At 36.3% G+C, this 23882-nt stretch overlaps 1 protein-coding gene and 1 long non-coding RNA gene across 7 annotated transcripts; both read left to right on the top strand.

Annotated features, from left to right (window-relative positions):
• Positions 1-3507: 3507 nt before the first annotated feature.
• dytn (dystrotelin) lies at positions 3508-16000 on the top strand. 4 transcript variants are annotated; one of them, XM_073870837.1, is made up of 13 exons: positions 3508-4028; positions 6425-6499; positions 6656-6857; positions 6946-7279; positions 7394-7465; positions 9617-9780; positions 10798-10909; positions 11483-11619; positions 12960-13101; positions 13193-13266; positions 13393-13543; positions 15203-15683; positions 15837-16000. In XM_073870837.1, coding segments are annotated over exons 2-13 (1971 nt in total). In that variant the 5' UTR covers positions 3508-4028; positions 6425-6498; the 3' UTR covers positions 15938-16000. The 4 variants fall into 4 exon arrangements, with proteins under 4 accessions (XP_073726938.1, XP_055070314.2, XP_055070313.2 ...); XM_055214340.2 differs by lacking the exon at positions 3508-4028 and having other exon boundaries at positions 6291-6499; positions 6946-7031; positions 7179-7279; XM_055214339.2 differs by lacking the exon at positions 3508-4028 and having other exon boundaries at positions 6285-6499; positions 13393-13534.
• Positions 16001-18241: 2241 nt separating this feature from the next.
• LOC141365884 (uncharacterized) lies at positions 18242-23038 on the top strand. 3 transcript variants are annotated; one of them, XR_012370829.1, is made up of 7 exons: positions 18256-18875; positions 18997-19106; positions 19358-19508; positions 19846-19974; positions 20845-21019; positions 21100-21182; positions 22204-23038. It is a non-coding gene; the product is annotated as an uncharacterized lncRNA (long non-coding RNA). The 3 variants fall into 3 exon arrangements; XR_012370827.1 differs by having other exon boundaries at positions 18256-18697; XR_012370828.1 differs by having other exon boundaries at positions 18242-18875; positions 18997-19508.
• The last annotated feature ends 844 nt before the right edge of the window (positions 23039-23882 follow it).

The raw sequence follows: 23882 nt of genomic DNA on the forward strand, positions 1-23882 counted from the left end.
TTAGTCTTAGTCTTAGTCTTAGTCTTAGTCTTAGTCTTAGTCTTAGTCTTAGTCTTAGTCTTAGTCTTCAGCCCGGAATACACTGCACGATTTTTGTCCTCTTATAAGATCATTACCTTATCACACTGTGCGACGTGTATCGTTTAAACTCGGGTACGAGAGGCATGTAGACTGTACGATGATGACACGAAAGCTTCGGCGGCTGCGTCACACGTTGCGCAACGTCACCAGCATGCGCTCGTGGTAAACAAATACCGGTGCGCAGGTCGTAGCAGCAAACACACTGTGCGGTGATCATGCCGAATTTCTGACACTGACAGAAAACTATCGTAGGCTATCTTTGGACACAAGACCGGGAAAACGGCCGTCTTTGAACCTCTCTCACTGTACGACATAGGACCACCGATGGAGAGCCACGATCACAGAAATCGCGACGATAGTTTCACGATGGCAATCTTTCGTCTGGGACAGCCAATTATCGTGCAGTGTATCCCGGCCTTTAGTCTTAGTCTTAGTCTTAGTCTTAGTCTTGGTGTTATCTGTCAGTTTTATGTTTCATGTTGTGCACCCCCTCGTGGGTCTTTGTTTTGTTAAGTATAAAATAAAAGTGTTTTCTGTTTTCCCCGACATCATCTGCATTTGGGTTCATCTGTTCTGCTAATCCTCACAAGAAGGGTATGATAGGTTTTCTAATAATAATAATTTCAGTGCCTTGGCTGTATTAAGTCACTGTGGGTGAAGTTAAACTAGAAAGCTATTACATTAATAGATGGCATCTATGTTTGCATATATTCCAAAGGCATGAACAGATGTTTGCATACTGGACTGAAGAATCATCCCAACTCCTTCAGGGAACACTTGAGCCTGTCTTCAGAGTTTCGAAATCCACCACCACCAAACTGTTGCCCAGCAGAAGAGTTGTGGTTGAACAGGACATTTATAAGGTAAAGACTTTAGTGGTCATATCAAATAGTTAAATGCGTGCCACTATTGTGCCATTATAATTTTGTATATTTGATTTACAACCTGTCTCTTCACCAGGTGCAGCAGCCAACCATTCTGAGAGACCTGTATACAGCGTTAAACTGGGTACACAGTCACAGAGACTTATTCTGTGGGGAGATGACAGAGCCTGCTTTTCTGAAAATGACCATTGATGACCAACAAAATGCCATCAAAAGGGTCATGTGTGATGAATTCCCCGAGGCAAAGGATGACTTTGTTTATTTTTCAATGTCAAGAGGACATGGAATTTTTTTGTCCTACTGCATTGTTGAAAAAGACTTGAAGGTCAATGACATGTTCCTGGAGTGAGGGAGTGATTGAGGGAGAGAGGGAGTGATTGAGGGAGGAAACAAATTCATTAATGAATAAATTAGTTGAATAAATCAGTTTGTCCTGTGTTTTTGTAATCCATTTTTCTTAAATACAGACACTTGTATATTTATGCTGCAATAAGAAGAATGGTTTCATAACATATCTTTAGAAAATGAAATATTAAATGTAAACAAACACACACATCTGTATTTCCCAAATGATGTGTAACATATGTAAACCATATACATGTAGTTTAATTTTACATAACATTTTCTCATACGTTTTATTTAATGTCGCACATTAACCTTACAAATTGTATATATTATTTTAGTGATTGCTAAGGACAAAAATACCACAAAAACAATTCAGAGTTAGCAAACTTGCACAAAAACAGACATTACACGAGCAATATTATCAATTGTTGAAAGGCAGACATAATTGTAAATAGTACGACTTGCAAATAAAGCGCTATGACAAGGGTGAGAAAAGCATTAAAGGGATAGTTCGGCCAAAAACGATATTAAACCCATGATTTACTCACCCCCAAGCTGTCCGAGTTGCATATGTCCATCGTTTTTCAGACAAACACATTTTCAGATATTTTAGAAAATATTTTAGATCTTTCTGTTGATTAAATGTAATGTTACGGGGTCCAGCAATAGTCCACGACCTTGAAGTCCAAAAAAAGTGTGTCCATCCTTCACAAATTAAATCCAAACGGCTCCAGGATGTTAAACAAAGGTCTTCTGAGGGTAATCCGTGCAGTGTTGTTGTAGAAATATTCATATTTAAAATTTTATTAACGTAATTAACTACCTTCCGGTAGCGCCGCCATCTTAGACTCAGGAGAGAGTATTAGCGTAGTGTACGCACTTTTCTTAGTGACGCATGACAAATTCTGAGGGCGGGGGACAGAGCAGCAGCAGAGAAACCGCTGTATGCTGCGTAAGCGCTCATCCTGAATGCGGATGAGCCTAAGATGGCGGCGCTACCGGAAGGTAGTTAATTACGTTAATAAAATTTTAAATATGGATATTTCTACAACAACACCGCACGGATTACCCTCAGAAGACCTTTGTTTATCATCCTGGAGCCGTTTGGATTTAATTTGTGAAGGATGGATGCACTTTTTTTGGACTTGAAGGTCGTGGACTATGGCTGGACCCCGTAATATTACATTTAATCAACTGAAAGATCTAAAATATTTTCTAAAATATCCGAAAATGTGTTTGTCTGAAAAACATATGCAACTCGGACAGCTTGGGGGTGAGTAAATCATGGGTTTAATATCGTTTTTGGCCGAACTATCCCTTTAATATGAGAAACTGCCGTAAATCGTTTCACCGTCCTTTAGACAGAAAGTGACGTCATTTCGCACATGCGCGAAACCGATCGCGTTGCTGTACGGATCGAGTAACGGCGCATTCACACGGGGCGTAATCGTTAACGCTTAACGGAAGGCTTGTCTGAAGCGTGGCCAACAGCCAATCACAGTGGCCGCTACACATGCTCCGTTCTTCCATAAACGTAATTGGCTGGCTCTGTCTAGGTAATTTGCATAAGGCGATATGATTGACTGACGCACGCGTTGCCGCTTGAAAAGATGACGGCGCATTCACACGGGGCGTCACCATTAATGCTTCCCATTCACTTTTAATGGGTGACGTCATGCGTTGCCAAAACTGAATTGTGGATCCGTCGGTGCCGTGTCAGTGCCGTTGCTCGCGGCAGAAGTTGAACATTTCTCAACTTTTCAAGCTGCAATACATGCGTCAGCCAATCAGATCGCCTTATGCAAATAACCTAGGCAGAGCCAGCCAATTACGTTTATGGAAGAACGAAGCATGTGTAGCGGCCATTGGTTCAATTGATTCGAAGCTTCGAAAAGCTTTGTTTCTCCCATCACTACCAGATCCACAAGGTTGCTACAATATACTGTTGACTACATGACTAAATTTACCAGAACAAAATAGTTTGGCTCATTAATCTATAGAAGAGGGAGAGTTTAAAAAAAGTTTATTCGAATCAATATGTTTTATACAGTTTATTCTCAGAATATAATTTATAATTTATGAAATACTTAATTCACACTTGTACCTAAACCCGGATTGCTGACAGAAAAGTCTATATTTTAAATATACCAAGATGTAATTCTGTATTTCATCTGGCTTGTGGTGGTATTTTGATGGTTTGGCGTATTAAATACTTTTTCACAGAGTTTTATATATCATTTCACATAGGCCCTGTCCCAAATGGCGTACTTCATGTGGACTTTCGGTCTCGTGGCCTTAAATTGCGCGTGCTCGCTTAGTCCACGAGTCCGTAGGGTGTCCCATCTGTCATTTTTACGCTTTGAAGTGTGCTCATCAGCGCCTCCTTTGCCCCCTTGATGCGGTCTTCAGCGAAGCCCGCACTGCAGCAGGCTTCGCGCACTTTACCAACCCAGAAGTCCTTGCGAAAGAGCAATCAGACCAATCAGACGACGGAAGGGAGGAGTTCACACTGATGGGCAACTTCTCTACCTATTTCCGGTGTGACGCTCGAGTCCATGCTCGAGTCTGTCCCAAAATACAACTCCGTTGAACCCACGTGGACTCGCATTAAGGGTCCCTAAAGTCTGGACTACGTGATGTCATCAAAGTGTGGACTCTGAGGAGGACCACAAGTCCGGAGTGTGCCATTTGGGACAGGACCCTTGTCTCGTGATTGTGGTATGTTCTGAGGACTTTTAGTTTGTATTTTGTGTTCCTGTTTTTTCCTGTCTCGTGCTTGTAGTTCTTTGGTTCATCATGGGTTGTCTTGTTGTCTCTCCAACCCTGCGTCCCAATCTGCTTACTATCCACCTTAAACAGTATTTGAAATTAGAATTAGTATGTCCCAAAATCATAGTATGTTAAAATGAGTATCCATAAAGTTCCCGGATGGACTACTGGATGAAAATTCGAAGTGTAGATCCTTGGAAACTCAAACGTCTGATAGTACCCACAACTCACCGCGAGAGGGCGGTGCTCAGTTGTGTTACGCAGAATTATCAAATGAAATAATTGATGCGTCACTGAATTAATAAGTTAAAGCACAGAGTAAATAAAACATGCAAAATAATGAATGAACAAATACTTAAATGCAAAAATAAGTTTTATTCTGATGTTTGAATTTTTCAAAGATCACAGCATCGTCCAACCAACAGTCGTCACTGTTTCTGTTCCTAAATAATTTAAATATTTTTATAAAAAATTTAATATTTTTAACTTATAGTTTCTTGATTTGTTCTTATTTTATTATCCTTATTTCCATTTTTTGCTGATCCAAAAATTGTTTTGTTTTATTCATGTCTAAACACTCTCTTTTGCAATTATTATAAATATGAAATATGGAGCAATTAAACTATTGAGAAGACCCCCCCCCCCTTTATAATAACCAATAGCCTTTTATTTATGACATAGTCCAGCAAAGACATACTGTAACAAAATGTAGAAGGTGGGATGCTTCAGCATCTAAAGAGCATTTGATTGGACAGGACATATGATGAGAAGTTAAAGTGTACACTGATGTCATAAAAAGTTTTATGGTATGTGCCAAACTATAGGTTTTGAATGCTTGTCTGTGTTTTGGACCATAACAGTTTATATTTATTTTTAAGCCTAATTTATACCATCATTTACTATATGTCTTCTTTTTATGTTTGTTTATCTCATTTTTTCCCAGATGGTCCCATAAATTTCACTTTGACAAAGTTTGCAGAATGTTTATTGCCAAAAAAAGAAAATGTATTTGGTAAATTTAAAAATAAAAAATGTGCACGAAATTAATATTTTCAATCAATAAACATCAGTTCTTTCAAAAGGCGAATTCTTCAAATTCAGTTTGACCATGTGAATTTCACAGAGGAAAATAAGTCAGTTTAAAGCGATGTACAGGTGAGTTAAAAACATGAAATTCATATGTTTATTCAACAAGGGTGCTAGTCCAGTCCAACAACCATGTGAGCAACTAATGCAAATAGCAAATAAAGTATATCTGCAAATATATAGCCGCTTTTAGCTTAAGGTTCTTTTATGCAGGAGTGTTCTGCAATATGTATTTTCTCATATACTTACAAATATACTGTAAAACATGTATAGAGAGTAATAAATCTAATATTAACTTACAATGTTGACATGGTCTGTGTCAAATGAAGCCTCTGTGTTCATCCATTATTTATAATAAGAAATACAAACCAGGTTAATGTGTCAGCTTGTGTATGCAAGTTTGGGACAGGTCCTGTTCAACAGGCGCTGTTAGCAGGGCACAAAAGGAGAAACACTTTCATGTTATAACGCTTAGGTGAGCAGCATGTTTACTATTACTTTAAAGATGACCATCCACGATTAAATTACATAATGTAAGATAGATAGATAGATGATATAAAAAGTGATATAAATGTATATAATAATCTGTTATATCAATAAGGCACAGCTTCAGCAGCTTTATTGTTATGGACATGAATTACATTGGTAAGTCTTTGCGTTTACTTTTGTCCCCTAATAGAATTAATTCTGTGCTGTGTTAGATTTCCTTTATTGTGTTGTCTGCTTTTGTGCATGTACTATATCAGGGCAGTGCATAATATTTTCAGATTTTATTAAAGATAATCCTGTCCATTTTTTAAACATATCTTTAGATTGGGGCTGTCAGGGGATTGATCGCGATTGGTCGCATCCAGGGTGGGGGTTTGTGTTGGCTTAACATATGTGTGTGTGCGGTGTATAATTGTTATTTATATATAAAAACACACCCAATTATGTATATATTTAAGAAAAATTGGTTATATTTATATATAAAATATTTATATTCATATATAATATAAATTATATAAATGTATATACAGTATTTAAATGCAAATATTTCTTAAATATATACCTGAATGTGTGTGTATTTATATATACATAATATTTACACACAGTACACACACATGTTAGGTAAACACAAACTTTTATTTTGGATGCGATTAATCGTGATTAATCTTTTGACAGCCCTACTTTAAATGCAATATTTGTAAGTGCAATAACACATAGTCTTTTCTTAATATATATTTATTGCATATTATATTTCAATTTATTTCTTATAGAGGGTCTGAATGAGGTTCGTCCTGCTGTGTATCGCGCTGCACTAAAGCTTCGTTCGTTACAAAAACTATGCCAAAGTGAGTCTTTTTTTGTTTATGCAAAATACAAAGCTGTTTCTTCCATATTGTATTGTTTGTATATTCTATTCATAAAGTAATTGTTCATTATTGGGCTTTATAACATTACATTACAACTTATATATTGTGTGTTTCTTTTCAAACGTGCATGTACAGTGCACCTGGTGACACTGCAGGATCTGCGTCCAGTTTTAAACCCAATAAACTGTTCTGCAGACCCAAAGGTTCGACTTTCTCAGGAAGATGTACGACAGAGTCTACAACAGTTATTTCTGAACATATCGAAGGAACTTTCTGGTCAAGAGGTGCTTGAAGCGACAGATCAGACCACTAGACTCCTCTTTAAGTTATTTGACAGGTAAAAGGTGAACACAACTAATACATCATGCAGTTATGTGTCTGCTTTTATGTATATAATAACTAAATATTTATTTGCCTTCGGTTAGAGAGCAGACAGGTGCTATCCTGCTGAGGTCAGTGGAGGTTGCATTGATCGCTCTTTCTGGAGACTCTCTGTCAGCTAAACAAAGGGGTCTGTTAACCACATACACAAAACGACACACAGTTGTCTCTCTCTTTCTGACTTTTAGGATGTGGAATTTTCTCATTGTTGGGACAAATATACTTTGGGCAGAGCATTTCATTCATGGGTTAGTGGTCTGTGCTTGTGTCTTTCCAGCTTTGTTTCGTTTGACTGAGAGCTACATTGGAAAACATAATAACGTCAGTGGCACTATCAGTCAAACTGGACTTAGAATCCTGCTGAAAGACCTCAGTCAGGTGAGACAAAGACTAGGTTCTCTGTACGTGAGCGATCCCAGAACATTTATGGAAATGTTCTGGGACCTAAATGCTGTGTAAAAGAGATTTAATATACATGTGTTGTTTGTTAAGGTTCCAGCAGTGGTTCAAGAAAACCATGTTTTTGGCGCTGTTGAAACTGCAGTGGCTTCCTGTTTTAAAGGGGTACAGTATTTTTTTGTCATTGATTATTTTCTACATAAAATCATCCAACATCATGTAAAGAACATTTTGTGAAAATATAACCTTGATATATTTAATATTGACTGAGTAAGGACATGTCAAAGACTGAAATCAATGATTTAAATCAAGGATTGATACTCATAATTTCATCAGATTACGAAACTTTAGCCTGGATTTTGCAGACAGAGTCAGAAATAATAATAAATCATTTTCAGTTGCTTTTATCCACTTACAGTAATAACTGATACATAAATTCACTGTAAAAAAACGGTAAAAATCGACAACTGTAAAAAATATAGGAAACATGTATACAACTTTGCAGTTTAAAACTAACTTTATTCTGGCTTTCTCTATAAGGTTTGTACACTCACCTAAAGGATTATTAGGAACACCATACTAATACTGTGTTTGACCCCCTTTCACCTTCAGAACTGCCTTAATTCTGCGTGGCATTGATTCAACAAGGTGCTGAAAGCATTCTTTCAGTTGATGGATATTTGTGGGACGCACATCCAGGGCACAAAGCTCCCGTTCCACCACATCCCAAAGATGCTCTATTGGGTTGAGATCTGGTGACTGTGGGGGCCTTTTTAGTACAGTGAACTCATTGTCATGTTCAAGAAACTAATTTGAAATGATTCGAGCTTTGTGACGTGATGCATTATCCTGCTGAAGTAGCCATCAGAGGATGGATACATGGTGGTCATAAAGGGATGGACATGGTCAGAAACAATGCTCCGGTAGGCCGTGGCATTTAAACGATGCCCAGTTGGCACTAAGGGGCCCTTAAGTGTGCCAAGAAAACATCCCCCACACCATTACACCACCAGCCTGCACAGTGGTAACAAGGCATGATGGATCCATGTTCTCATTCTGTCTGTTTACGCCAAATTCTGACTCTACCATCTGAATGTCTCAACAGAAATCGAAGTCTTCAACTGTCCAATTTTGGTGAGCTCGTGCAAATTGTAGCCTCTTTTTCCTATTTGTAGTGGAGATGAGTGGTACCCGGTGGGGTGTTCTGCTGTTGTAGCCCATCCACCTCAAGGTTGTACGTGTTGTGGCTTCACAAATGCTTTGCGGCATACCTCGGTTGTAACGAGTGGTTATTTCAGTCAAAGTTGCTCTTCTATCAGCTTGAATCAGTCGGTCCATTCTCCTCTCACCTCTAGCATCAACAAGGCATTTTCGCCCACAGGACTGCTGCATACCGGATTTTTTCCCCTTTTCACACCATTCTTTGTAAACCCTAGAAATGGTTGTGCGTGAAAATCCCAGTAACTGAGCAGATTGTGAAAACTCAGACCGGCCCGTCTAGCACCAAAACCATGCCACGCTCAAAATTGCTTAAATCACCCATTCTTTCCCATTCTGACATACAGTTTGGAGTTCAGGAGATTGTCTTGACCAGGACCACACCCTTAAATGCATTGACTGCCATGCAATAAACTGCCATGTGATTGGTTGATTAGATAATTGCATTGATGAGAAATTGAACAGATGTTCCTAATAATCCTTTAGCTGAGTGTACACCAGAAATGTCATCAGTGGTGGCATTTCCATAGACTGAAAAACCAAATATCATTAGGGTAACACGTGTAAAACTTAAGTTATTGTATAAACATCAATTACATAACATAAAATGTAACATAACACATGTATGTACATACCTGGTAACAGAAACATAATAATTTAAATGAAATATCATCAAATAAAGACACCCAAGGGTGTTTTTCATCACTATAAGCCTACTTTTAACTTACCAAATCTATAACCTTTAACAGTATTTTACTGAAAATCTCATCTTACTGAATGTTACAGAGATTTTAACTGTAAAAATGTCATAATTTTTTCAATACACATTTTATGTTATTTTACAAAAATTTAAATATATCTGGTTAAATCTGTCAATTTTAGTTTATCACTGTATATGTGAAGTTTTTTATGGTTAATCAATTAACCGTTTTATACGGAACATTTTTTCTTTATTTCTTCTTTTTAAATTCTGATTGTTTTTTTACAGTACATGTAGAGTTTGATACTACAGCCTTCCAGTTATCAGCCCAGATCTTCACCAGGTATAAATACCTGCAAAACTCACCAGTAAGATGTTTTGTATTTTTTTTTTCTCAGGTAGTCGGTGCAAGTGTGACTGAAGAACATTTTATTGGTTGGCTTCAGTCAGAACCTTGTCTGTTGTTATGGCTCTCCACTCTTTACAGACTCTCAATGAGTGAGACTGTACAGCACAGAGTCCGCTGTCATGCCTGTAAAGCATTTCCTATCATTGGCCTCAGGTATGTGTGAGTGTTTTTCTATAAAAATCAGTATGTTTGCTTTAAGATTGACATACGCTTGTGCCGCTTAATGTATATGTACGGTATAATACTTTTTTTCTAAATTAAGCCAAATAAAGATTTTGCCATTCACAAACTGTCTACTATATTAGTTTCAAATAATAAAATAAAATAAATATAACTAAAATCAATTAATATATTGATCAGAGTCATCCCTATATAATATATTGGAAAAATTATTAGTTGGTTAAATCATAATTGCCTTTTTGCACACACAGGACACGATATAAAGTAGATTTAATAGTGATTCCAGGAGCACATAAGACAAACATAAACTTACTCAGGAGTTAAATAGACGAGAACTGACAAATGACAATGACAAAGGAGTGAATATATATAGACCATTTCAAAAGATGTAAACAGCACTGGTCCAGAAACACTTCCTGTTACAGTTTGTGACATTATTTTTCAATTTCACATATATCATTATCTTTAAGATGTTTATTTAACTTCAGTTAATTCAGTTCTATATGTTCTGTTGGTTTATTTTATCCCAACATTTATCTAGTGTTAAAAAACTGAAACAGGAAGTGCTCCTGGACCAGTGTTGTTTACATTTCTTGAAATGGTCTATCTGGATAATAGGGAACAGGTGATGACAATGATGAATGATTGATGACGGGGTGCAAAGGATTATGAGAAGTGGAGTCCGGAAAGGGATGGCAGATGACAAGGGAATCATGACAATAATTAGGCATTCTTGCATTTTATTCATTGATTAATATAATATGTTAATTGTGTTTTATCAAAAAGTAGTTTGTTTATGGTTAATTCAAAAATAAAATTAAAAAATAAGACTTGAAGCACTTAAAATGTGAAATTCAATTTTATTTCTACTTCTTTTGATGCTATTTTTGCATGTAGTTTGCTTCTTGAATTTTTATTCAACTTAAATTTCAAAAGCAATCTTTATTAGATATTGAATGTTATGCAGCCTGACCTATGACCTCTCCACAGGTATCGCTGTCTTAAGTGTCTAAACACGCACCTCTGCCAAAACTGTTTTCTAACTGAGAGACGCAGTAGGAAGCACAAACCCTCCCATCCTGTACTGGAGTACTGCACTCAGGTTTAATAACAATGGGAATCATATTCAATTTTATGTGTAAAATATGTATAAAACATATGAAGAGTTTCATTGCAAAATGAGATAAATCAATTTTTAACATTTTTGTCAAAACATGTTTATTATTATGTTGTTATGTTATTATTTTGTTTTATGGTGCTACTTAGCTGTATTTTTAAGTTATGAAGATTTAAATCAAAACAAACCAATTGCAGCTGAATTGATATTAATTGGAATGCACAACCAAAAAACAAGATTTCTGAAAAAAAAACGGAGTTATCTTGTTTTGCAACGAAACTCTTCATATATTCTCTTAAAGGCATAGTTCACTCAACAATAAAAGGTCACTCACTCATTTACTCACAATGTTGTTTTGGACCGTAATGACTTTAATTGTATAGAGGAAAAAAGTTTTAAAAATAAAGTCTGCAAACTTTTTGTCTATACTATAGCCTAATTAAACTTAACAGGGTCTTAAAAGACATGACTGACTAACCAGCATTTTCACTGAGTAGTTTCCTTTAAGTTATGCTGCATCATCTTCTAACCAATATTTGCTATGGTTATGTTTATTAGCCATCCTGGAGAGAATCAGTGGCGTCACTGGCCTCCAGTGCTCGACACGCTTTGCTTCCTCGACATCGCACCAGGAGAGATGCAGAGAGGACACAGAGAGCTTTGAGAGCGGATTCCAGCGCAGAGCTGCAGTACATGTAAAAATTTAGCAAGTATATACGTTTTTATGTGTGCAGGAAATATTAATTTGATCAAAACTACATGACAACTGTGGTGAATGTTTGAGTTCAGATGCAAAACCCTCTAAGTACTTCTAACATGTTTTCTTGTAAATGAGCATTTTTTATCTCTTTAAATTTTTTGACTTTTATGTTGAGATTCAGTAATTTCACTTTAATGGCAATGAAAAGGTTATTAGTCCATAACTCAAATGCCATTTTCACAAATGTCACTTTTGTCATTTAATTGGCATTTAACAAATTTGACTTTGACTTTCGCAGCAAAAAGTGCATTCAAGCTTTTTTGGAAAAAAATATTGTTTCCCAATCCTACCCACTGAAAAAAATATTCATTTAATTTACTCAATTTTTAAGGTAAGTGGTCGCAATTAATTTATTTAAGCTACAAAAAAGATAGAAATACAACACAAAACAAAAAATTTTTGTTTAAATATAGCTTAAATAAATTGATTGCAACCACTTACCTTAAAAAATTGAGTAAATTGAATGAATCTTTTTTTTTCAATGTATCTCTCCACTTCACGGTGCTTTCTTGCACACTGAAGGTTCAGAAAAGACTCAGAAGTTCAGTCAAAATCCTAATATATTCAGTAAACCTCCTTTAACTCTTGCACTGATGTATGCGCGTTGTTCATCCAATTTGTCTTCACCAAAGGACTTTGCTGAAAAATCATGGCATTCTGCCAACGAAGCAGTATTTCTGAATGGCCTAAGCGGATTTGAAGCAAAAGTATTTGATGAATGTATAATACATGCCGAGAAGATTCTATCAGTATCATTATCTCATAGTGGCTTTTGCATCTGAGCTCTTTATTTCTTTCCTTATATACGAAGTTAATACATAGCAAGCAATATCTTATACTTTTAAACGGGACACGCTATAATTGGGTCCTCGGTGCTTCTATCAACCTAGCAAATGTAAAAAAAATCAACCCTGTAACTTTATTTCTCTGCAAACATGTGAAAAAATATGGCATTGAAATTTGTCTCCCCTTTGATGTCAGAAGGGGATAATACCGCCCCTTAATCTGCAACTATCCAACCACAGCACTGCCATTTAGTGCATTTGCTTTTAAAATGAAAACCCAAAACGGCACATTTTTGCTCACACCTACAAAGTGGAAATTTTAACATCCTATAATAAATTATCTGGTATTTTGAGCTAAAACTTCACATATGTACTCTGGACACCAAACATTTATTTGACATCTTAAAAAAGTCTTGTGAAATGCCCCCTTTAAAATATTCTTCAAAACGCATAAAGATGATGCCATCTATATGTGTGTGTCCACATTCAGTCCATCTCCTTCAGTGCACCGGTCAGTAGTAGTTAATGACACACAAGAGACGTCAGGGTCTGACACAGATCTGACTGCTTCCACTCCTGTGCTGACAGTTGAGTCTAAATGTTTGCAGACTGAAGACACAGAGACAGCTCAGGTAATTTACCTCACTGTCTCAACACCAAGGTTTTCAAAACAAAAATGAATGATGTTGTAGTGGATAATCCCTCATGCTTACTGTGTTACAGAAAGAAACAGCTATTCTCCAAAAAGACCTCAGTGTAACTCAGAAAGCCATGAAAGATATGCAGAGAGACAAGTGGTGAGCTAACAGTGACTTCTGTCAATATTAACCCATTTTTGACATTTTAAACCACTGGAATAATACATTACATGTCATTTTCTCAACGGTGTGTGTCTGTATTTGTTGGGTTGGTGTGATGAACAGGCTCCTGGAGAAAGAGTTTCAGGTATGGAGAGTTGCTGCACAGTCAGAGCACGATTCACTGGAAGACAAATGCACTGAGTTGAAGACTATGATGGAGGCCCTGAGCCAACATAACCATCATCTGGAGGAAGAACTAGAAAGAGTCAGTCAGGTAAGATGGATTGATTTACATAATACTACCTACATACCAGTACGGTGACGTGATTTCACCATGTAGGATGCAAGCGTGCCGCCCAAGCCCTGAAAAGTGAAGCCAAAACGTCTCGATCGCCCCCCAGTGACTGGTCCCAGTATAGGTCATAAACTCTGCCTCCCCATGTTATTCAATGGGACTTGAGACCAACTAAACAATTTAATTACACTTCAATTATCTTTTTTCCGAAGCTGGTTTCTGTCATTTTCTGTAGTTTTTTATCACGCTGATGTAAATTCAAGTGTTTGTTTTTAAAATAAGTTTGTTTTTAGTTAGTTATTTAAAGCAACACTATGTAGTTTTTTACCTTTAAATAATGTCTCTAAAATGATTTCAGTGATAGAACAACTTTTAACTGGACAAATTGTACTGTTGCTGCAACCTGAGCAGCCTCCTAGCTGCAACAAGCACACTCTGAAAGTGGCGGTGGAGGGTAGGAAACATAGCTCCCCCCCTCCCCCTGCCTGCAGAAGAGTGTCTGATACCAGGCACTGTTGCGCTTTTCAACCACATGGGGGAGCTGTAAGTCATTTTTACATGGAAACTACATAGTGTTGCTTTAATGCTATAAAAACGGTGGTGTCACGTCATGATTGACAGCTGTGATATGCGCATTCTGCGAGAGCGAGGGCGGGGCCTTGTATTCGCGGCTTTAGTTCCTGCTCACTACTGGGCAGGACTGGTCCCGAAATTGCTACTGCGCAGACTCAAGACCCAAGATGTCAGCGCCACATCGAGACACTGACGGCTTCACTTTTCACCATTGGAAAAGGGCGAACGGGCGTCATCCATCTTTTTTTACAGTCTTTGGTAGGATGTGATTCTGGATTAAAGGAAAACACCACCGATTTTCAATATTTTACTAAGTTCTTACCTCAACTTTTTTCTATCTTTTTTCAATGCGTGCACTTAATCTTTGTACAGCGCTTCGTGAATGTGTTAGCATTTAGCCTAGCCCCATTCATTTCTTAGGATTCAATGAGGGATGATTTTAGAAGCCACCAAACACTTCCATTTTTTCCCTATTTAAAGACTGTTACACGAGTAAGTATGCTGGCACAAAATTAAACGTGGCGATTTTTTTTAAGCAGATAAAAAATGAGAACTATATTGTATGGCGCAAGAGCACTTAGTTTGCAGCACTTCAACCTCAGCGCGCAGTAACATCATCATTCCCGACTACTCCCCCTCTTGCTCAAACTTCCGTCAATATTACTGTACCCAAGGTCGAAGTTACTAGGTTGACTAAAATTTTTAGTTAATTCAACTTAAAAATTTGAAGGCAACCGCACTCTAAAAAATATGCAGCAATAATTTAAAACAACTTGGTTTTGCAAGTCAATTCAACCAACTTTTTTAAGTTTAGACTTGACATAACTCATAAGAACAAGTTGAAATTGTTGAACTTAATTTGTTAAGTAAATTACATCTATAAACAAAGGCATAATTTATAAAAATAAAAAGAGTCTCTTACTCGTCTTTTTAGCATTTTAAATATGTTAATACACTATTAATCTTGCTAATATTAATATTGTTAATACACTATTAATCTTGCTAATACTAATATTGTTGGCTTTTATTTGTATTGCCAAACATAAGTGTTGTTTGTCATCTCAGGTGTTAAGTTTGAGGAACAATAATGAACTCAGAATCGACTTGCATTCTCGCTCAAACCAAGATGACGACTGCATCAGTGAAAAAGACTGGACACCACCAGAGTGTTTAAAACCTCACGAGAGCTCCAGTGAAGAGGTTGCAGAAGAGAGCAATGGACATCGGGAACAAATAAGAGGACTGGAGAGTAAAGAAGTGGAGCAGGAGACTGTTTATGGAGCATCGGAAGACATCTGCACAAATCTGTATGAAACGGACAGTATCCTAGTGCAGGAGCAGCAAGGTACTGAGGACGAGGGGGAGTGGCTAAAGGAGAAAGAGGAGGAGCAACTGTATGGACAACAGGATCTTTCTGCACATCAGCCATCTGTTTATGCTTTTGCAGTGGAAGACCCTTTTAGCTCAGATGACACAGAGATGGAAGAGGAACTTTGTAAACTTGTACAGAGACTGAGAAATGAGCTCTCTTCATGCACACCCAAAGGTCTGTTGAACCGTTTATATGCATTCATGGTTGAAGATTGTCAGAATTAGGTAGATGTGGCACCAGTTTTATGCTTGTGTAATATTTTACATTCGTAGCCAAACAGAAATACAGTGAATATTTTCTTAATACGATTTTTTGTTTGCTCATCAGGATCTGGCTGTATGGAGAGAGAAATGTTAATGATGGCAGCAGAGGGAATCAAGGACTCTGTTTCTCATCTTGTCACTTCTGTGTCCACTAGTTTGGGATGATGGCAAAATTGTAGTCTTTTACATTGGCCAACCAATAAAGTTTGAATGCTGGTTCAATCATAATATTCATGAGAAATATAAATGCTCATAGTAGACTACTGATATTTGATCACGTCACCAATTATGAAACCTTTATGAACAATTTAATCAAATCTAACAAAATAGACAAGTTGCCATTAATTTGCCTAATGTTTTAATGTAACAGTGTTGCATATTTTAAATTGCCAGATGTTTAGATGTGACAATATGTTAATATGTCATTTTACAGTGAATTAATATGGCTAAATAATTTTTAATAACATTCACTTTTGATGTTTAATTTAAGTCTTTTTTTAAATATTACACATTATTATATTTTATACTTTTATAAATGCAATTTATGCAATGCATTATACTTGAATGAATTGAGAAACAGATTGTGGCTGATTTATCCCATACCAGCATACAAGGGTACTGCAATATTTTGAGATAAGCGAGAGAGTGTGGCTTTGTGGTTTTTAAATATGTTTCAAATTAAAGGAGCGGTGAATCAAACAATCTGAATTTTTTTTTACTTGATAATTTGTTATATAAGAGGTCATCATACTTGAATGAACATCCTGCAAGTTTCAAAACTGAAAACGTTTGTGCTACTAAAATATAACAGTTTTTGGCACCAAGCCAGGAAAATGGTCTATTCAGGAATGTGCCGAAATATGATGTCAGAGTAGAATTGAAACTCCCCAAACCCAAATACAATGACCACTTTTGTAGCCCTGCCCACAGCTCCGCGTGACAAACGTGTGGGCCAGGGGCAAAGCAAACCATGCAGTGTCTCAACAATCAGTAAACATGTCTTTAAAAATTGCCAAATGTAACTAAAATTACTTTTAAATACATTTTTCTTGAGAGACATTTATTTTGACGCGGTGATCTGTTATGAGTACCCAACGGAGTGTTCGGTTGTGGAAGAACCGTCTATGGGAAGAACACAGACGCTCTGAGGCTCGGAACATAACATTAGGAATGCGTGGTTAAAGTTTGTTTTTGAAGAAGTTCCAGCTTGTGTACCGCGGATTCATTTGTAAAGAAGCCACAAGTCGATGCTGGATTTGCATAGAGACTGCGATTAAAAGCACCACTAATATTGCATCTGACAAAAATGACACAGCAGTATACACAGTAAGTAAAACATTATGTTTTATTTAAGTTACTGCGTTTTACTATTGCATAGTAAGAGATTGCTTGATATGTCCTGTTTTAACATCAGTGTCTAAACACGTATATTTGACTGTTTTAATTTACTAAAAACATTAAACGATTAATAAAGGTGCAACAATACGACTGTAATATAACGATAGAAATATACAAAGTTTGTGATAAGGAAGCACTTACCAGGCGCAATTTAGATTCTGATGCCGGCTTTCTGTGTTGTATACGGTAATTTAGGCCAGTTGCGTTTGAAAGGTCCAACACTCAACAAAGCTTTTTAAATCATATAACTGTGTATGTAACGTTATGTGTATATAAGAGCAACCTCACAAGCACAATAGAAATATACAAAGTTATTGATAAGAACTTACCAGCCGCAGTTTAGATTGCAATGCGCGCTTACTGTGTTGTATATGGTAATTTAATCAAGTCGAGTTTAAAGTTTTGTTTCTACTTTACCATACATATAGTCATTTATGTGTATCATCTTTAGCACCCAGAATCTTTTTGTGGCTCAAACATATTTTTGTTCATGTAATGGCGGGGAATGAAGCTATCCAATCATAGCAGTGGGCGTTTACATCCAGGTCTTCAATACGGCCCGCTCCTCAAACAAAGCTTTTCTCCAGACAAAATCAGAACCATGTTACAAAATAGCCTATTACTTATTGCTTTTGATGTTTTTGATTGTAAAAACCACATGAACATCACTCTTAGAAGACATTGAACCTTTAGAGTTAAAAAAAGAACCCAGAAGTTCAAATATGAACTTGTAGTAATTATAAAGGTTCAAAGTTGAACTTAGAGGTTCTATGAATATCCCTTGGTTATTTGGACAGTTCTTTTTAGAACCTTTGTTGTGGCCAAAGGGTTCATTTTAGAACTGACCTTTTGTGAAGGTTCCTTTATGAACCTTTTCTCAAATGGAGTCAGACTGTTAAGATTTTATATTTGTATAGACTAATAATAATAATAATAATAATAATAATAATAATAATAATAATAATAATAATATCCTTAATTAACATTAACAAAGAGGGAGAGAGTGTGTGTGTGTGTGTGTGTGTGTGTGTGTGTGTGTGTGTGTGTGTGTGTGTGTGTGTGTGTGTGTGTGTGTGTGTGTGTGGTTGCGTGCGCGTGTGTGTGGTTGCGTGCGCGTGTGTGTGCAGTATGTACAATGCATAGATATAGCCTAAGCTTCATTTGGGTCTATTCAAATGAACTGAATAGATGGTTTGCGCCAGGTACCTATAACACACACTAAAAGCATCTCCAAGTGTCATTCAGAACTTATTTAATGCATGCATAATAAAATAAATAAGAAACAGTGCTGGCAAGAACATAATCTTTTAACAACGGCCACATCCAATGAAACAATATGTTTAGCTGGCAGCAAACGTTGTAAGTCAATGAAACCGAGACCTATCAGCACCATGACGTAATTAATGTTCACGACATAATTCCAGCAGCCGCAGTCGCGCATACACGCGCAAGATTTCACGCGCAAAAACCGTTACAACCGTTGCAGCGCGAGCACAGGGACTGAGAGGAACAGCGCACCTATCTGAGGTAAAACCTAACAATTTTACTATTCACTTTATAAAAAATAGAAGATAACATTAATGTTATGTAGCCTTATGTTAATATTAAAGCGTGGGCTGCATATTTTGAGTGTTTTTGAAGAACATATCTAAGACCAGATGTCTGGAAATAATGGGAATCTTCAGATATGAATCACAAACGTGATGTAACCTATTTTTGATATAGTTCTGTAAATACATTATTAATAGTATATAAATGTATATTTATCTTTGCAAATGAACTTTTATGTGATATCATTTTCATCTAAACTGCAATTATTTTTCTAGGGACTGAAACAAATATGATCACAGAAGTTATTCAATGGACTACTCAAGATGTGACTGGTTGACTGGAAAAAGTTTCCACAAATTTATCCTAATTTCCTAATTATTTCAAGGTTGATCTCACAGGAATGCCTACTCTTTTTAACTGTGTCATATGCAGCAAACAAACATTTTCTATAAAAAGACATATTGGCCTTTATCACCAAAATAGCCCAAAATTTGAATTCACACGTGGATTAAATAGTTGTGGCAAAATAAACAAAATCTTCAGTTCCTATAGATTAGGTTAAAATGTATGTTTGCTGCAATATATAATTCAGCATGCATTTTTGTTCAAATTATCATCTTCTACTCCTTGTTTTAGAGAATGAAATTGATGGGGATACGTTCATTAACCTAACTGAGAATATGAGCTAAATGTTTTCCTAAAATAAAGGATCAAGTTAAATTCATTAGACTACACAGAAACAAATAAAGACTGAAATGCCTACCAAGACTACACACATCAGTCATGAGTAAGTGTTTTACATCTAATTACTTTATTACTACACTATAAAAAAATATGCAGCATTTTTGTCGAATTAACATATATATTTTTGTTACTTTAACTTAAAAAATATAATACACTTTAATATAAAATTAATTGTATAAGTTATGTCAACTTTTCATCGAATGCTCCAGGCAAGTATTACATGTTCATCAAATACTTCTGCCTCAGGCTATTTAGAAACAACAGTTTGTTGACAGAATCCATTAAGAGTTTGATAAAAAAAAACGCTAATTTACAAGAAAGCATGTACAAGGCGCACTTAGAGGGTTTTGAATCTGAACTTATATATCTTCCATTTTCAGGTGTCCAACAAGTTACCAATTAAACAAGGTGTGATTATCCCTTGTCACCAAATACCAGTTCTTGAGAGACTGGTAAGAGAATGGAACCACAAGATTTCATCAAAAGTCCAACAGATAACCAGTGCAGAGGTAAAGCATGTCAGACAAAGTGACACCTTAATGGACAATTATAATTTTAAAATGCTTTGTGTTTTTTATTTTATAAAACTGAGGAGCACCAAGACATGTGCAGCATAGAAAGAGGTAATTGTCACAAACAGACTGATCTTCAGGATTCAGTAAAAGCAGCAGTGGCGGCTCGTGACTGCTCATCCGAGGGGCGCTAAATCCAAATAAGTGTTCGGGGTGTCATGTGTGTTGCTTGCGTTTTCAAAATATGTGTTGGTTGCGTCATGTGAACCATGTGCATCACGTGTTCTGTCAAAGCAAGTGCCTGCTGCACACGCGTCAAAACCATTTATAATAAAAGAGATGCTCACGTTCACAAAATACACACAAGACACTCCCTTAACAGTAAATTCTGATTACGCATGAGATTATGCGAGTATCTGGCAAACGCGAGCGTCCCCTTCATCACAAACCCTTTAGACACGTTTGGAGCAGGCACTTATTTTGACAAGACACGTGATGCACACAGGATCTCTCATAGCGCAGAACACATATTTTGAAAAAAGGAACCACACACATCACGGGCTACATACATGTTGTGACGAACTTCGCATTGAGCGCTCTCAAAAAAAGAAGTCACTGGCCGCCACTGAAAATCAGTAAAGTTAATAATGCATACATTTGTGGAAAGTCTGAACAGGGGAAGATGATTACAGCATTGGGGTGCACTTTGAAAAAGTGAAAACAAGAATGCTTGAATGACTGAGAGGACTAAATCCCTATCCAGCCCTTAAAGTCCCTTCAGTTGTGAGTAGAATATTGTTCAAATTTAAAAAGCAAAAAAATAAATATTGTATCTGTTAATATTTTCATTATATTGGATTCTAACAGCTTGCATTTGAGGTCCAAAGCATACTTGACACAGACATTGAAAGAAACATGCTGAAGAATCTAGGCCTGGTGGCACAGAAAGTGATTAATGAGTGCCACAGAAGACAGGTTGGAGTGGATATCTGTAGCGAACTGGATGAAGCAAAACAAGCCTACATTGATTTGGCACACAGAGGTAATGTAACATGTTAAACTAAGAATGACAATAAACAATGAAACTATATGTCAGATGCAATTTCATAATTTTTATTAAAGGTCTCTCAATGGCTGCTGCTGCTACCATGTTGCTTCCATTTCTTTTCAAGGAGAGCCCAAGATTCCTTTATGTCATTAATCAGGTGAGCGTATGTGGCTAAGTTTATCTTTTAAGAGTTTAAATCTATATTAATCCTTTTTCAACCCTATCTTTTAATATCAACTTTTTAAAGCCGGTATTGCATTGTGACCAGTGGCGGCTGGTGACTTCTCTTCCGAGGGGCGTTAATTAATAATATGTGTTCGGAGTGTCATGTGTGTTGCTTGTTATGTCAAAATATGTGTTCAGCCCGTCATGTAAACCATGTGCATTATGCGTCTTGTCAAAATAAGTGCCTGCTGCACATGCATCGAAATGATATGATAAAAAGACACATTCAATACTCGCAAGACACTAACTTAAAAGTGCAGTGTGTACATTTTAGCAGCATCTAGTGGTGATGTTGTGAGTTACAACCAACAGCTCAGTCCACTGCTCACCCCTCGCTTCTGAAACGCATAGAGACGCTACGGTAGCCATCACCAGACAAACATGTCATCGTCGGAGACAACTTAATAAAAAAAGTTTGTCCGTTAAGGGCTTCTGTAGAAACATGGTGGCACAAAATGGCGACTTCCATGTAAGGGGACCCTCAGTGTATGTAGATAAAAGCGTCTCATTCTAAGATAATAAACACATAACGGTTCATTATGAAAGGTCTTTATACACCCCTGATAATATAGTTTCTATATTATTTTGCATTTCTGTCAAGAGTTCCTTCTATAAATTGCACACTGCACCTTTAACAGTAAACTCATTACACACTTTTATCATAAACCTTTTAGATGCATGGGCAGCATGAACTTATTTTGACAAGATGCATGATGCACATGGTCCACATGACGCGCCGAACACATATTTTGAAAGGACGAACCACACACATGGCGAGCTTCGCATCGTGCACCCTAAAAAGTCACCGGCCGCCAATGATTGTGACAGGTAAAAATTCCTAAAAAAGCATCTGAACTGGGAAGTTGGAATGTTTTTAAAGTTTAAAATAATATTTGTTTATAATATTAAATCCAAGTAGGAGCTTTGTATAACATTATCACTTTCTTGTTTAGGTACCAAATACACCCAACCCAGTTCTATAAAAGGAAGCCCTTTGGGTGCAGATTCAATCCTAGAGATAATGATGGAAGGTGTGAAAGTCTTTGAGGTAGAAGATGTCACTATAGCGCTTGTGCAGTCTACTTCATCTTCAGCATTGAAAAATAAAATTTTAAATTAATGTATGTTTATGTAAATGCATAAAGTGGAAAGTAAATACATGATGTGGATGAATCAACATAAGATATATTTGAAATATCTATATATATATCAATATATTGAATATACTGTAAAAAATGTCTATGTATGTATGTAATGAAACAAAACAAAAATGCCACCTGCAGTTATTAAAATGGCCAATTTCTTGTTTAAATGAATGTATGTTTATGTAATGGCATAGTGTAGAGTGTAAATACATGATGTGGAGGTATCAACATTATTTTTAATTATATTTAAATTATACCACTGTGCTGTTGAATGCTTTATTCTGATTGATTGAGAAATATTCCATGGGTATGCATTATTTTCGATAACGACACACCTTACTTGTCAAATCTCTTAAAAATAGCCACCAGAGCAATGTTTGTGGTAATCGTGATATAAGCAGAATAATTGACTCCGGTCCTTTGAATTATCTGAAAATAATGCACAACCGAGGTGTAACGGTAACCCGCTTCGCATCGTGCCACATAACCACCTTGGGTGTGCATTATTTTCTTATAATTCAATGGCCTGTTGTCAATTATTCCTTACAATGATATATTCAGTTACATTCTGTTAAATGTTGAATGAATTTGTTAATGTTTGTTTAAATTGCTGTCATGTTTGCAATAAACATTTAATAAAGTATCATGATGTTGTGTCTATTATGAAAAAGTGTAATGATAGTAATGAATAATAATAGTCATAATTATTATTATTATAATGTCCAGAAGAAGGTTCAAAAAGGAACTCTGCTGGTTCTTTAAAGCACCTTTAAAAGAAGGTTCTAATTGGAACCTTTTTAAAAAGGTTCAAAAACGAACCTTAAAGGTTCCCCCACAGTTGCAATCTCCAGGAACTTCAAAAGGTTCATTTTAGAACCTTTTCTTTTTAGAGTGTAAGTAGACCTCAGACAACAGTAGAAAACAATAAAATCAACAGATTCATTGCCCCTTGAATTAAAACTATTTAGCCTTGAGTTACTCAGTCCACCTATTAAAATATCAAGATTAGACAAATAAAATATGAATTTTTATATTTCTATTTTATTTGTACCTCAAGACAAAATCATAAGTGGCTCTGGTCTGGGGGGGGCAGTGCCCCCCTACCCTCCAAACGCTGCCTACGTGCAAGGCCGTCTGACGTCTGTACTTAATATACAAAAATGTTTCTTTAGAACTCCTTAAAAACTAAAAAAAAAAAACTATTTTGAGAATCACAATAAAAATCAGTTTAAGTATTTAGCACAAACATAACAATGTACTAAAAGTGTATTTGCTGGTATATAAGTGTATTTTTAGTACATCAAAGTATACTGTATTTTTACCTAAGTGAGCTGTATTTTGGTTTCAGTATTTTTAGGGATTCTCCATTACATGTTAGGAAAAAAGTGCAAAGTTTTTTCTCAAGTTCTTTATTATCATTTTTTAGCAATGTTTCCATGGGAACATGAGATGGTTGAAAAAGGAGACAGTGTTAAGATTATGAGCTC

The sequence above is a fragment of the Misgurnus anguillicaudatus genome, chromosome 8, assembly GCF_027580225.2.
Source record: "Misgurnus anguillicaudatus chromosome 8, ASM2758022v2, whole genome shotgun sequence".
NCBI classification, from domain to species: Eukaryota; Metazoa; Chordata; class Actinopteri; order Cypriniformes; family Cobitidae; genus Misgurnus; species Misgurnus anguillicaudatus.